The sequence below is a fragment of the Sinohyriopsis cumingii genome, chromosome 8 (genome assembly GCF_028554795.1).
Source record: "Sinohyriopsis cumingii isolate HCF-2022 chromosome 8, ASM2855479v2, whole genome shotgun sequence".
NCBI classification, from domain to species: domain Eukaryota; kingdom Metazoa; phylum Mollusca; class Bivalvia; order Unionida; family Unionidae; genus Sinohyriopsis; species Sinohyriopsis cumingii.
In genome coordinates this window covers 89,401,202-89,414,123 of record NC_142968.1, presented here as the reverse complement: position 1 = coordinate 89,414,123, position 12,922 = coordinate 89,401,202, and the positions used below count along the sequence as shown (strand labels likewise).

Below are 12,922 nucleotides of genomic sequence, written 5' to 3'. Positions count from 1 at the left end.
AAATGCTGAGCATCCTACCCATGTTATCATGTTCCCTCACGGGAAGAATCTCTCGATTTCCTATATGAAGGACAACCTGCTCTCTTAACATGAAAGCAGTACAACTGTCATGCACATCATAATGACCATACATTATATGAAGACCTGACATGAAAGCAGTACAAATGTAATGTACCCTGTGATGACCATACATGGTTATGAAGACCTGACATGAAAGCAGTACCAATGTAATGGACCCTGTGATGACCATACATGGATATGAAGATCTGACATGAAAGCAGTACAAATGTAATGTACCCTGTGATGACCATACATGGATATGAAGATCTGACATGAAAGCAGTACAAATGTCATGTACCCTGTGATGACCATACATGGATATGAAGACCTGACATGAAAGCAGTACAAATGTCATGTACCCTGTGATGACCATACATGGATATGAAGACCTGGCATGAAAGCAGTACAAATGTCATGTACCCTGTGATGACCATACATGGATATGAAGACCTGACATGAAAGCAGTACAAATGTCATGTACCCTGTGATGACCATACATGGATATGAAGACCTGACATGAAAGCAGTACAAATGTCATGTACCCTGTGATGACCATACATGAATATGAAGACCTGACATGAAAGCAGTACAGATGTCATGTACCCTGTGATGACCATACATGGATATGAAGACCTGACATGAAAGCAGTACAAATGTAATGTACCCTGTGATGACCTTACATGGTTATGAAGACCTGACATGAAAGCAGTACAAATGTCATGTACCCTGTGATGACCATACATGGATATGAAGACCTGACATGAAAGCAGTACAAATGTAATGTACCCTGTGATGACCATACATGGATATGAAGACCTGACATGAAAGCAGTACAAATGTAATGTACCCTGTGATGACCATACATGGATATGAAGACCTGACATGAAAGCAGTACAATTGTGCTTTGGCGAAAGGCTCCAACAGTTCTGAGTTTAGCCATGTCACAAAAATCTTTAAAAAATTAATTTTGGAAACAGGGTGACAGATTTTTGTCATTAAAGTCAAATCTGGCTAACACTTTCATAGACACTGATCATGACCAATTTCTCCTCTGCCACAATGCCTGAAAGTGTTGGATAACATGATGGTAGCCTTTTATTGTAATCAAAGCTAATTCTTTCTCCTCAAAAAGCCATAGAAAAAAGTTAGCCATTCAATGTGACAATGCTGCTGACATGCTCAGTTCCTAAAAACAAGCCACATTCCCTCATAATCCTTTACAGTAGATGGTTTTCATGAGATTCTTTCCACAACTGATATTTAAAATTCATTTCATTGCAAGGCTCTCCTGACAAGATAGGCATGAAAAAGAAGCCTGTTGAACTGGGATGAAACAACTGTAATTGTGCCTGTTGAAGCTGGGACTAAACAACTGTAATTGTGCCTGTTGAAGCTGGGACTAAACAACTGTAATTGTGCCTGCTGAAGCTGGGATGAAACAACTGTGATTGTACCTGTTGGAGCTGGGACAAAACAGCTGTAATTGTGCCTGTTGGAGCTGGGACAAAACAACTGTAATTGTGCCTGTTGGAGCTGGGACAAAACAACTGTAATTGTGCCTGTTGAAGCTGGGACAAAACAGCTGTAAGTGTGCCTGTTGGAGCTGGGACAAAACAACTGTAATTGTGCCTGTTGGAGCTGGGACAAAACAACTGTAATTGTGCCGGTTGAAGCTGGGACTAAACAACTGTAATTGTGCCTGTTGAAGCTGGGACAAAACAACTGTGATTGTGCCTGTTGGAGCAGATCTGGTTTCACTTGGATTTTCCTGGACACAGCTATCTCTAGATGAAGCATATCATCCACTTTGGATCTGTACCAACCAGGAGGGACTATCAAATTCACTTTGGATTTGTCCCAACCAAGAGGGTTGTTGTTGCTGTTGCTGTGGGGTTTAATGCCATATTTCAGCACACGATAGGCAATGCATGGCAGCCAGTATTAATGGTGGAGGAAGAACCCAGGAAAACCCCGAGAAGAACCACCGACCACAAGAAGCTACTGGAAAGCTTTCTCAAATATCCACGTTAGCCGAATCCTAGACTCGAACCCACACAGACAGAGGTGAGATGGCAGTGATCTGTAATGGAGAGCACTTTAGATCACTCGGCCACTCTGGGCCCCTCCCCAACCAAGAGGGACAATCAGATTCATGTTGGATTTGTCCAAACCAAGAGGGACTATCAGATTCACTTTGGCTTTGTCCCAACGAAGAGGGACTATCAGATTCACTTTGCAATTCTGAGACCTACATTTCTGCATTATTTTCAGTAGCAAAACCAGCTTAGACCAAAAACCAATGTAAGAGGTCTATCAAAGAATGCTGCCAAAGTGCACAAATCTGACAAAAGACAGACTGATGAATGGGCCAATCAGTGTGAAGGGTCTGGCCTCTTCTTGACAGAGAGTTGACCAGGATGTTGAGCCAGCGGGGAATGTAACTGATATGGATTGTTAATTTTAGCCTGGTGGACCAGTGCAAAAATTTCCAAACCAGAATGTATGGATTGGGGGATTTCAGCTCCCCCCCCCATGGAAGTAGGTCACCATTACCAAGTTGTATGGCATAAGAAGTAATTTCCAGAAAAGCTGATCTTTTCAGAAATGACCAGAACTGACTATAGACCTTATTTCCGGTAGGCTGATGTCAAGAAGTAACTCCTTCAGACCCCACTTGCCACTTACCATGTTGAAGCACGGCAATAAGTGGACCCACCAACTGTATCAGTATATACCATAACATTCAGTTGGGGCTTTTCCTGCAATGAGCCAATGCACCACTGATGTAGGAATACTACTACTATGGCCATGATCATATCTCAATGGTCAAGATGACTAGAAAAGTGGCAACAATGGGCCATCAGGGTATGAAATGGTGGTCAAGAAGAAACAAATCCACTGCTGCAACAGACAAGACTGATGAGAAACTCTATGCCCAGATGAAAAAATGATGAGATAGTTTAAGATCTCACTTTTCCCATTTCTCTATAAAGCCTAAATGACTTAACTGGGACAGAAGATTATTCCTGCTCTTTACCAAAATTAAACTCAACATGTCTTTTTGCATGGTATCTAGATATGATGCAGTTGAAGAAATAGTCCAGAACATATGAATTTTTTAAAACTCCTATTGAACAATGTTGAGACAGGATGTAAAAACTGCAATAAATTGGTATATATTTCCTTGATAGGCAAAACAAAGGAACCTCCATAAAGCAGGGTGAATATGGATTTGAAAATATGCAACGAGCTAGGTCTAGGCTGGCCATAAATTCGTCCATTTTTATGGAAAACCTGAGTGAAGATGCCATTCATGTTGAGCTGGATGATGTCAATGATAGGTGGAGCTCTCCAAAGACTTTGGGTACTAGAAAAAGCATCGAGTAAAACCCTCAGATCAGTTTGCAAACTATCTCCACTGCCTTCCTGTTGAGTAATGTCCAGATTTCCTTCTGCAACATTTCAGCTTTCTCTAAATCTGATGCGATGTTCAACATGAAAGGGGATGATGAAACGAAAGGTAGGGACCATATTAATGAAAGCTGAAGCCACTTGGAAACAACTTAGATCACCCATTTAGTTTGCAAAAAATAGTTTGATCTGATACTGGTGAAAATTAAGGAGTCTTCTGCCAACTGGCATGATGTGTGTAGATGGTCAGGGTGTCAAGTCAATGACAGTTGTTTGGAGGCTTGGGGAAACGTAACCTAGTTTCTTTACTGACCTGTAAGCCCAACTGAGGAGCCTGTTACCACCTCAAATTTGGCTGAAGTTGAAACTGTTGCTGTTAGGCACTATTCAGTCTCTTATCTTTTTGCTGACAAGCATCTTTCCATCATGGCCTAGACTAATTCAGAATGAACACCAGTGCAGGTGGCAAGACAAGCGGGACAGACAGTTGTTGCTTTGCCTGCCCATGCAACTTCTCTATTCTACTGCCAAATAATGACAGCAACTAGAAGAGTACATCAAGGATAGCCAAAGGAAGATGTAGCTTGAGCGGTAATGAGTTAAGGCAGGCACCTTTTCTTAATAAATCTAAGTCAGCTGAAGCCACCAGGGTGTTTGCCATAGAATGGTGCTCTGCCCTGTTGATGACCTTGTCAATCCTGGCCTGAGTTTTAGGCAAGTCAAAAGTTGGCTACCAATGCAAGATCGTACAAGGATGATATGATAACAGTGTTATCTCAAGAGGTGGCATGAAAAACATTTCTATCCACATTGTAAAATAGTGGGTTTCTTATATTCACAGCTGCATTGTTTTTATCTACTGCTCAGTGGTAACTGTGTTCAACTGTATTTGATACACTTTGTGCATCATCACTGGCAGCTGACTTTCAGAAAAAGAATGCATCAGAATTGCCGAGATCATGGATCTTATTAAATATTTCCGTCATCTTTGCCAACTGTGGCAGTAAGACAGAAGAAGGATGTTCATTTTAATGTTCTACTGAGGCCTTTGCATAAGAGGCTTGGTTCACAGCTGGTGTTTGTGGATGTCAGCAATGCATAATTTAAAACTAGACAGCCACTTTAAAGCTGAATTCAATCCATTCCATTGTGGGATCTGAGTGGTTTAAGGTTATCTCACACTTGCTGTGGGGCTTGTTCTTCATGCTCATGCTTAACATTCCAAGAGACATGGATGAGGCATTGACATTTTCTCTAGTGTACAATGGTATCTCCCCAACGGATAAGCTGTGGACAAGTGACTTGCCAGTGGAATTGGCAGCTGGGCAGGTCCCATGGCTTCTCTTGTCAATATAGACAGCCAAATACTGAATGGTCAGCACAGTTGCTGGCTCGAGACTGGATTGTTGGACAGAAGTTTCATTCTGGAACCAACTATGCAGAATGTGCAGCAATTGGTCACAATGACTCCTGTAGCCTGAACAGAGGTATAAGACATGATAAAATGGTGATGCATCAACAAATACCCTATTTTGCATGATCTTACAGGCACAAAAACCATGCTCAGACATGAGGGGGTACTAATTTGCAATGGATGCATGAACAAAACTGTACCAAGGTCAGTGACTGTATTATCACTTCCTTTACCAGTCAACAATTTGCAACTCTTATCACTTTTTTTCAGATGTGGGAGGTCGTGGGTTCGATCCGCAGCAGAGTCATGCCAAAGACTTATAAAAATGGTACTAACAGATGCCTCACTTGGCACTCAGCATTAAGAGGTTAGTGTTAGGACTCGTTGGCCTGGTGTCAGGATAATGTGACTGGGTGGGACATTGTCCTACATGTCTGTGGCATGATGCCCCAGTGCTAGGCATCATTATAAATTGCCACACTGCAGACATTGTAGCGATATGACTGAAAAATTATTAAAGTTACATTAAAAATCCAAATCATACAAATACACACGCTTTTTTCCCACCAAATTTCTGGATGAAATCATCAGAGTTATCATTATAAGCATTATTTTGTATCGGGGTTGGGGTTGGGGATGGTGACATCATGACATCACCTACTATTTTAGCAATTAATGCCATATTCAGGTAAAGGGTCAAGACATTGCACTCCATTTAGGATTTCACATGTCTCTACTTACTCTTGATACTTTCCTGCAACACAGATGCATTCTGTCCAAAATGCCCAAACACTTCAGGTAGAGAATGATGAACACTTTGTACAAGAAAAACATATCAGGGTTGTCTTTAAATTTCTTGGAATTGCTGTATTTTGTCAACACTGCTTAAATACAATGACAAAGTTACAAAAATGTGGAAAACAACAACTTAAAAGTGTTCACAAATCAAAATAATGACACTTGTTACTCAAATCAAGTGAAAATATACAGTCAGACTGCAGATAAACATGGATAAACAGCATTGTGTTGGAGCACAATGTCAGAATAAACTGTCAACACACGCAGAAAAACAATTTCCATAAATAAAAATAAATTAAAAAAATTACATCAATATGTAACCAACAATTAATACACACAAATATACTGACTTGCTGGATGGATGGGCTGAAATCATGAAATATTTTCAAGTATTTGATAGTATCAAACTAAAGCTTAAAACTAACAAACATGGATTGGTGGGAAGCTACCCAGCTATGGCAAGAGGAGGTAATTGGAAAGAGTTTCCTCCCTTTATCTATATGGTATATAGCTGAAAAAGAATTGGTTTAACTATTTATTTTTGGGAGGGCTGGATTCTGGAGCTTATAGATATTATCTTCCTAACATTAACGTGACTGGAGAATGTACCCAAAGGAGAAAACTGCTAATGGCAGTATGACTGGATTTCAAACCATAAAATATAGCTCACAGCAATCTAGTTTTCACTAAAGGCTGTAGTATTCTTCATAAAACATTATGTAACATGTCATATGATTATGCAAGCAGCAGTGTCTCAAAAAATGACCTGAATGTAAACCCTAGCTCATAATTAATACCAGATGGACGAAAGGACTGATGAATGGATTGATCCAAAACCCTGAACTGCTCTGCACTCTGATTCATAATGGGATCTTTTGTGCTTGACCTTTGGAAGCACATATTTTAATATGACCTCTACAGTATAAACTAGATTATTTTGTATTGCCAGATCAATTGCAGATCTTAAAAATTATCCATATCAACCTACTTTTGGCAAACATTAATTATTCCTTCTCAGATGAAAGAATCCATCATGTTTCAAGCCTACGCAAGCAACAATATCAGAGAAATGAAGCTTAATGCCCAAAAAAATTATATTCCTAAGGAAAAAATAGCAACTGTTAAAATAGTGATATGTTTCACCCATGTTCTGAAATTAAGAATTTTGTTAATTAGAGTTTTCCACAAACAGAAACCAGGTGACTTCAACTGACCTCACTTATTAAAGGCATATCATCCATTGCTGGAGGTGGGGTTTTGCCATTAAATCGTTTAAGTGGTTCATCAATAAGCTTCAACACCTCCTTATTGGTTTGTAAATTACTCTTAAGCTCCACAACTTCTCTCTTCAAGTCTATCACAACTTTCCTCTTGCTCAAATATCTGTAAAAAAATTTAAAAAATTACTGACTTAAATCTTTTCTTTGTCAATGTAACTAGCCACATATGTTAATAGTCATCCTGTAAATGCAAGCAAGTTGGTTTCATATCACATTTGATGAAGACTTCACTGATATGACATTTTTACATGTTTCAAAATTGTATATTTTAACATCTGATACTGAATGTAAAATCAGAGATAAGAGCACCTTATGAGTCAAGAAAACTAAGTAAATTCCCAATGACTGTAATATTAACATCTGGCTGATTACTATATTTCCACTGTAAGACCAGCAAAACACGTTGTTTTAATGACTTCTCCATGAGGAAAATTCAAAAACAACGAAAATGACATGCTATGAGAAAAACTGTCTTATAGGCATGCACTAGAAAAATCTGGCCAGGTGAGAGTTGTTTACATCCAGTAGTACATGGGTGTTGACACTAATAAAATCTGGCCATGTGAGAGTTGGCAACAGCAGAGTTGTTTACATCTAGTAGCACATGTGTGGCACAGCCATAAATTACATGGTTTAAAGTTCATGCCTGCTACTGTAGACTTCATCTGAAAAATTATGTTAATTTGGTAAATATTTTCAGCTAATCAGCAACCTTTACTCTTTTATACAGTATTTAATATACCAAACATATATTTCCAGATAATACAACCAAAACAACTTGATTGTGCAGGCAATTTACATGAAAAACATGGATAGATTGAAATATTTGAGGTATGCTTTTAAACTAAGTCTGGTTCTCTGAACCATTCAATCTAAGATCAAGACTGAATCTTGACAAGCCATTAACCAAATTTGATGGCAACAATAGAAATTTTGTATTAACTGATATTATTCGTCAAGTTAATGTAAGGATCATTTCAGTAAGACTTATGGACAGATCATAAGGGGCTGGCTGGTCTGCAACAGGTAAGGTTAAATCAAAGGGGCTAGCAGGTCTGCTATAGATAAGGTCAAATCATAGGGGCTGGCAGGTCTGTAATAGGTAAAGTCAAATCATAAGGATGGGTAGCTCTGCTATAGGTAAGGTCAAATCATAAGGACTGCCAGGTCTGTAATAGGTAAAGTCAAATCATAAGGAATGGCAGGTCTGCAATAGGTATGGTCAAATCATAGGGTCTGGCAGGTCTGTAATAGGTAAAGTCAAATCATAAGGAATGGCAGGTCTGTAATAGGTAAGGTCAAATCATAGGGGCTGGCAGGTCTGTAATAGGTAAAGTCAAATCATAAGGATGGGTAGCTCTGCTATAGGTAAGGTCAAATCATAAGGACTGCCAGGTCTGTAATAGGTAAAGTCAAATCATAAGGAATGGCAGGTCTGCAATAAGTATGGTCAAATCATAGGGTCTGGCAGGTCTGTAATAGGTAAAGTCAAATCATAAGGAATGGCAGGTCTGTAATAGGTAAGGTCAAATCATAGGGGCTGGCAGGTCTGTAATAGGTAAAGTCAAATCATAAGGATGGGTAGCTCTGTAATAGGTAAGGTCAAATCATAAGGACTGCCAGGTCTGCAATAGGTAAGGTCAAATCATAGGGTCTGGAAAGTCATAAGGAATGACTGGTCTGCAATAGGTGAGGTCAAATCATAGGGGATGGCAGCTCTGCATTATGTATGGTCGAAATCAAAGGGGCTAGCAGGTCTGCAATAGATGTAGTCGAATCATTAGGCTTGGTAGGTCTGTAATAAGTAAGCAATTAATGTTAGAAGTGCCTTATTGAGATTTGGGTTTGGCCAATGCAAAGTTTTCAAGGTTTACTGAACAAATTAGATGGTTAAATCACATGAAAAATAGAATCTTACATTTATCCTCATTTCAAATGGTATTTTTACTTGTGGAATAACTGAAACATTTGCTTGAAAAAGCTCAGAAAAGAAAGAAACCATTTAACCTATGTCATAAGTTTCATCTGTGACTGGCACTTGTATAAAGTCCTCTATGTAATGCATTATTTTGGTCCAAAGGAAAATTTTCTAAAAAAATGTAAATGACTCCAAGATAAGTAAACTTAGTTTTGGTATACTTTCCTATTTTTTTGGCTATTTTGAAGTGAATAGTTCTCTATCAATTTCAAGCTGAAAATCTACGTTACTTCAAATTTTCTGATTAACTTGAATAATTTACAGCATTCATTCTCCAACAAATTTGAATGAGATATACTTATTTATAGCATTCATTCTCTAACATATCTGAATGAGATGCACTAATTTATAGCATTCTTTCTCCAACAAATTTGAATGAGATATACTAATTTATATAATTCATTCTCCAACAAATCTGAATGAAAAATACTAATTTATAGCATTCATTCTCCAAAATATTTGAATGAGATGCGCTAATTTATAACGTTCATTCTCCAACATATTTGAATGAGATATACATATTTAAAGCATTCATTCTCCAAAAAATTTGAATGAGATATACTTATTTAAAGCATTCATTCTCTAACATGTCTGAATGAGATGCACTAATGTATAGCATTCTTTTGCCTACAAATCTGAATGAGATATACTAATTTATAGCATTCATTCTCCAACAAATCTGGGGGCCCCGAGTGGCCGAGTGGTCTAAAGCGCACTCCGTCACGGATCACTGCCATCTCACCTCTGTCTGCGTGGGTTCGAGTCTCGGGCTCGGCCAGTGTGGATATGTGAGAAAGCTTGCCGGTAGCTTCTCGTGGGTCGGTGGTTCTTTCCGGGGTTTTCCCGGGTTCTTCCTCCACCATTAATACTGGCCGCCATGTATAGCCTATCCTGTGCTGAAAAATGGCGTTAAACCCTATAACAACAACAACAACCAACAAATCTGAACGATATATACAATTTATAGCATTCATTCTCCAAAATATTGAATGAGATGCACTAATTTATAGCATTCATTTTCCAACATATTTGAATGAGATATACTAATTTATAGCATTCATTCTCCAACATATTTGAATGAGATGAACTGGTTCAGCTGAAAATTACATATCTCATACAGAGACACTTCTGAATTTGTGCAGAAGACATAATTAGCTATGCAAATTTGTCTCCTTTAGGATGACCACTAGATTACATGAATACTGTATATTCTCGCTTATCAATTACAAATTATATATAGACCCTGATCTGCCAGTGCATGAATGTGAAGGGACCTATGTTGTTTGTGCTGCTGATTATTCCTTACACACTGCATAGACCCCGGTCTACCTGTGCAATTTTCAATGGAATATCAAGGTCTTTACAGTCTCCAGTTGGACTTGACTTAAAAGTGAGTATGTTTGGTAAGATATCTCAAACGGTGATTGTTATTTTTAAGTACACTGTGTTGATTTGTGCAGAAACCTTATTTCATGAAAGTTTTGTCAACTTTACAAAAACTACTGAATTAAACTGTGGTTTTAATCATTTCTGAACAATAACATTGTAAAATCTGAAAAATTTAAATGCTGTTAATAATGGATTTTGAAAAAATTTTATGAATGTTTACCCTTAATGTCTAGCATAAAAAGAAATCACTTTTATTGTAAAATTGTTCACCTCTAAAAACTAAAATATTCCTCATGTCTGATGAATGTCAACTGTTTTTGCATACAATACCATGGGCCTGATTGATTGCAACCTTCATGTAACTAAGTAGACTCTAGCAATTTTGTAAGAATGAAGAGTAACTGTGTGCAGAAGTTTTCAATGGATCAGACTTACTCAGTGTATTCTGGTTTGTCAGCTGTTAAATTCTGTTGCTGTAATTCATTAATCCTGGTCTCATGTTCCTTACATGTACTTTCTTTATTTTCTAATGTGGACTCTAACTTCTTAATTTCTTCTTCCAGTCTGGATTTGCTGCAAGGCAAACAATATAAGCATGTTTTGATGTTATGCTAAAGATTTCACATGGGATATCGCTTATCCCCCACCAAAAAACAGTATTTTTTTTAAATAGGGCCTACACTAACTCTGAGAAAAAAAATTCTATTCATGTACGACTTTCAGATATGCATTCTAATTTGTGTCTAATTGTACTAATGTCAGTTTAATAAACATTGAAAATTGTATTTTATGATCATAACTATGTGCATTATCCAGTAAAATAAGTCCTGTAAATTAGTAATAAACTTGGAAGCTTCACCACCTGTGTATGTAATAATACAGTGTTCAAGTTAACCAGCATAAATAGCAGATGTTTTAGCAAATTCTGTTCCTCTGAGCACATTTGCCTGATTGCATTAGGAAGATGTTCCACTACCTCTTGAGTCCAGTAATCACAGAAAGACAAAACAAATTCATCTTTCACATCTATATTCCATATAGGCAATGGGAAGAAACTCTTTCCGACCCTTCCCCTTACATCCCCTACCTAGGTGACTTTGATTGTTCACCAGTTTTGCTTGAGTGGTATCTCAGTGATGATACTCACATTTACAAAAAGGTGTGGGAGGGGTTATTAGAATGTGATTGGGTAAGTATTCTTATAAAAATACAGTTTACTAAAAACAATTGTGCTTTCTGTTTTGATTACATTCTCCGATCACATTAATGTTAGAATAGGTAATAAGAGGAATCAATGCCGAGTATCATACCTCTAGCATGGTCACCATGGAAGGAATAAGGAGTCCTGCCTGTATCAGAGCATCACAGTTCTAAAAAGATAACAGCACCACTGATGGTCATCTAACCTGTGACACCATTTAAGAGAAAGAGGGAAGCAATGACTTTCTTTCTTACTGAATATATCACCTGAGGAATCCAGCAAGCGTTGTTTTATACCCATGATAATGCTGACTGTAGACCAATCAGGTCTGGACTGCACACAATAGACTTACCAGATTTAGATCTTGTCTCTACTGAAGCTGGATCATACAGAAAGCTGACTGTGCCTACCAGCCATGTGCCTCTATTATGTCTCAGACGGCCACATACTGTTTGAACACGAGGCTTACAATTTTAATGAAGCATACTCCTCTCTTGAGATCTATGAGTATGCCAAGAGTATTACATACTTCATCCATGATGCTAGGGATCAGCTGGTTATATCCTCTTTCTCTCTCATGAACCATGTGAGAACACACCAGGGTTCCCAAGGTTGTTAAAACAAACATTTACAAGTCTTTTCCAAATTCTTTTTCTCAAATATCACATATGACCCTTACTGAATGAATAAAAATATTCAATCTGATTTAGAAAATATGTTCAAATTAGGAAACTCTCCATAACATCTGAATGAATAACATGACAATATACCAAACACAGGAAATTCATATAAATTTGCAAGGAAGTGACTCATCTTAATTTACTGAAAAAGAATTTTAACTTTACTCTGCTTAACTGTACATTGGTATGAAGAAAGTATTTTATGCAAAGGTTTTTTTTTGTATGTCTCAACAGTCAATGCTTAAAAATTACATCCATTGAGATGAAAAAGGACTGATTTTGTTTTACAAATTCCACTTGTGTCTAGTTGGTGCCCTAACATCGTTGTAATTTATGGACTGCATACTTAATGCAGTCATTGTCAAGGACATTCAGAGAACGGGATAACACATTGAAAACTGGCCCTGTATCTGCTATATTTCTAAGTACAGGAACGATTCTACTGTATCAGTTGGGGCTGGCTGCTCCATATTTCTATTATGAAAAATATCCCAATCAAATGTTAGTAAATCTTGCTTGGCAGAACCTTAACCTAATTCCATTCACACAGTCATTGCCTTTAAGTGCATTTAATCATAATAAATCAAGGTCCAAGCTGGACTCCAATATTTGGGAGAAATTATTTTTCTAACCATAACAAGGAGAAGCTGGTAAAATAGGGAGAAACTGGTTTACAGAGTTCAAAATATTCACTTGGAACTACTGTTTTTG

General features: G+C 37.8%; 1 protein-coding gene across 1 annotated transcript in view; it reads right to left on the bottom strand.

Moving 5' to 3' along the window:
• LOC149794111 (tyrosine-protein kinase Fer-like) overlaps positions 1-12,922 on the bottom strand; it is a 103,899-nt gene that overhangs the window by 49,243 nt on the left and 41,734 nt on the right. Inside the window, exons 8-9 of the mRNA XM_089968089.1 lie at positions 10,766-10,903; positions 6,898-7,066 (exon numbers count right to left, since the gene is read on the bottom strand). Of these exons, the coding sequence (XP_089824215.1) occupies positions 6,898-7,066; positions 10,766-10,903 (307 nt within the window). The remainder of the gene's footprint in view (positions 1-6,897; positions 7,067-10,765; positions 10,904-12,922) is intronic.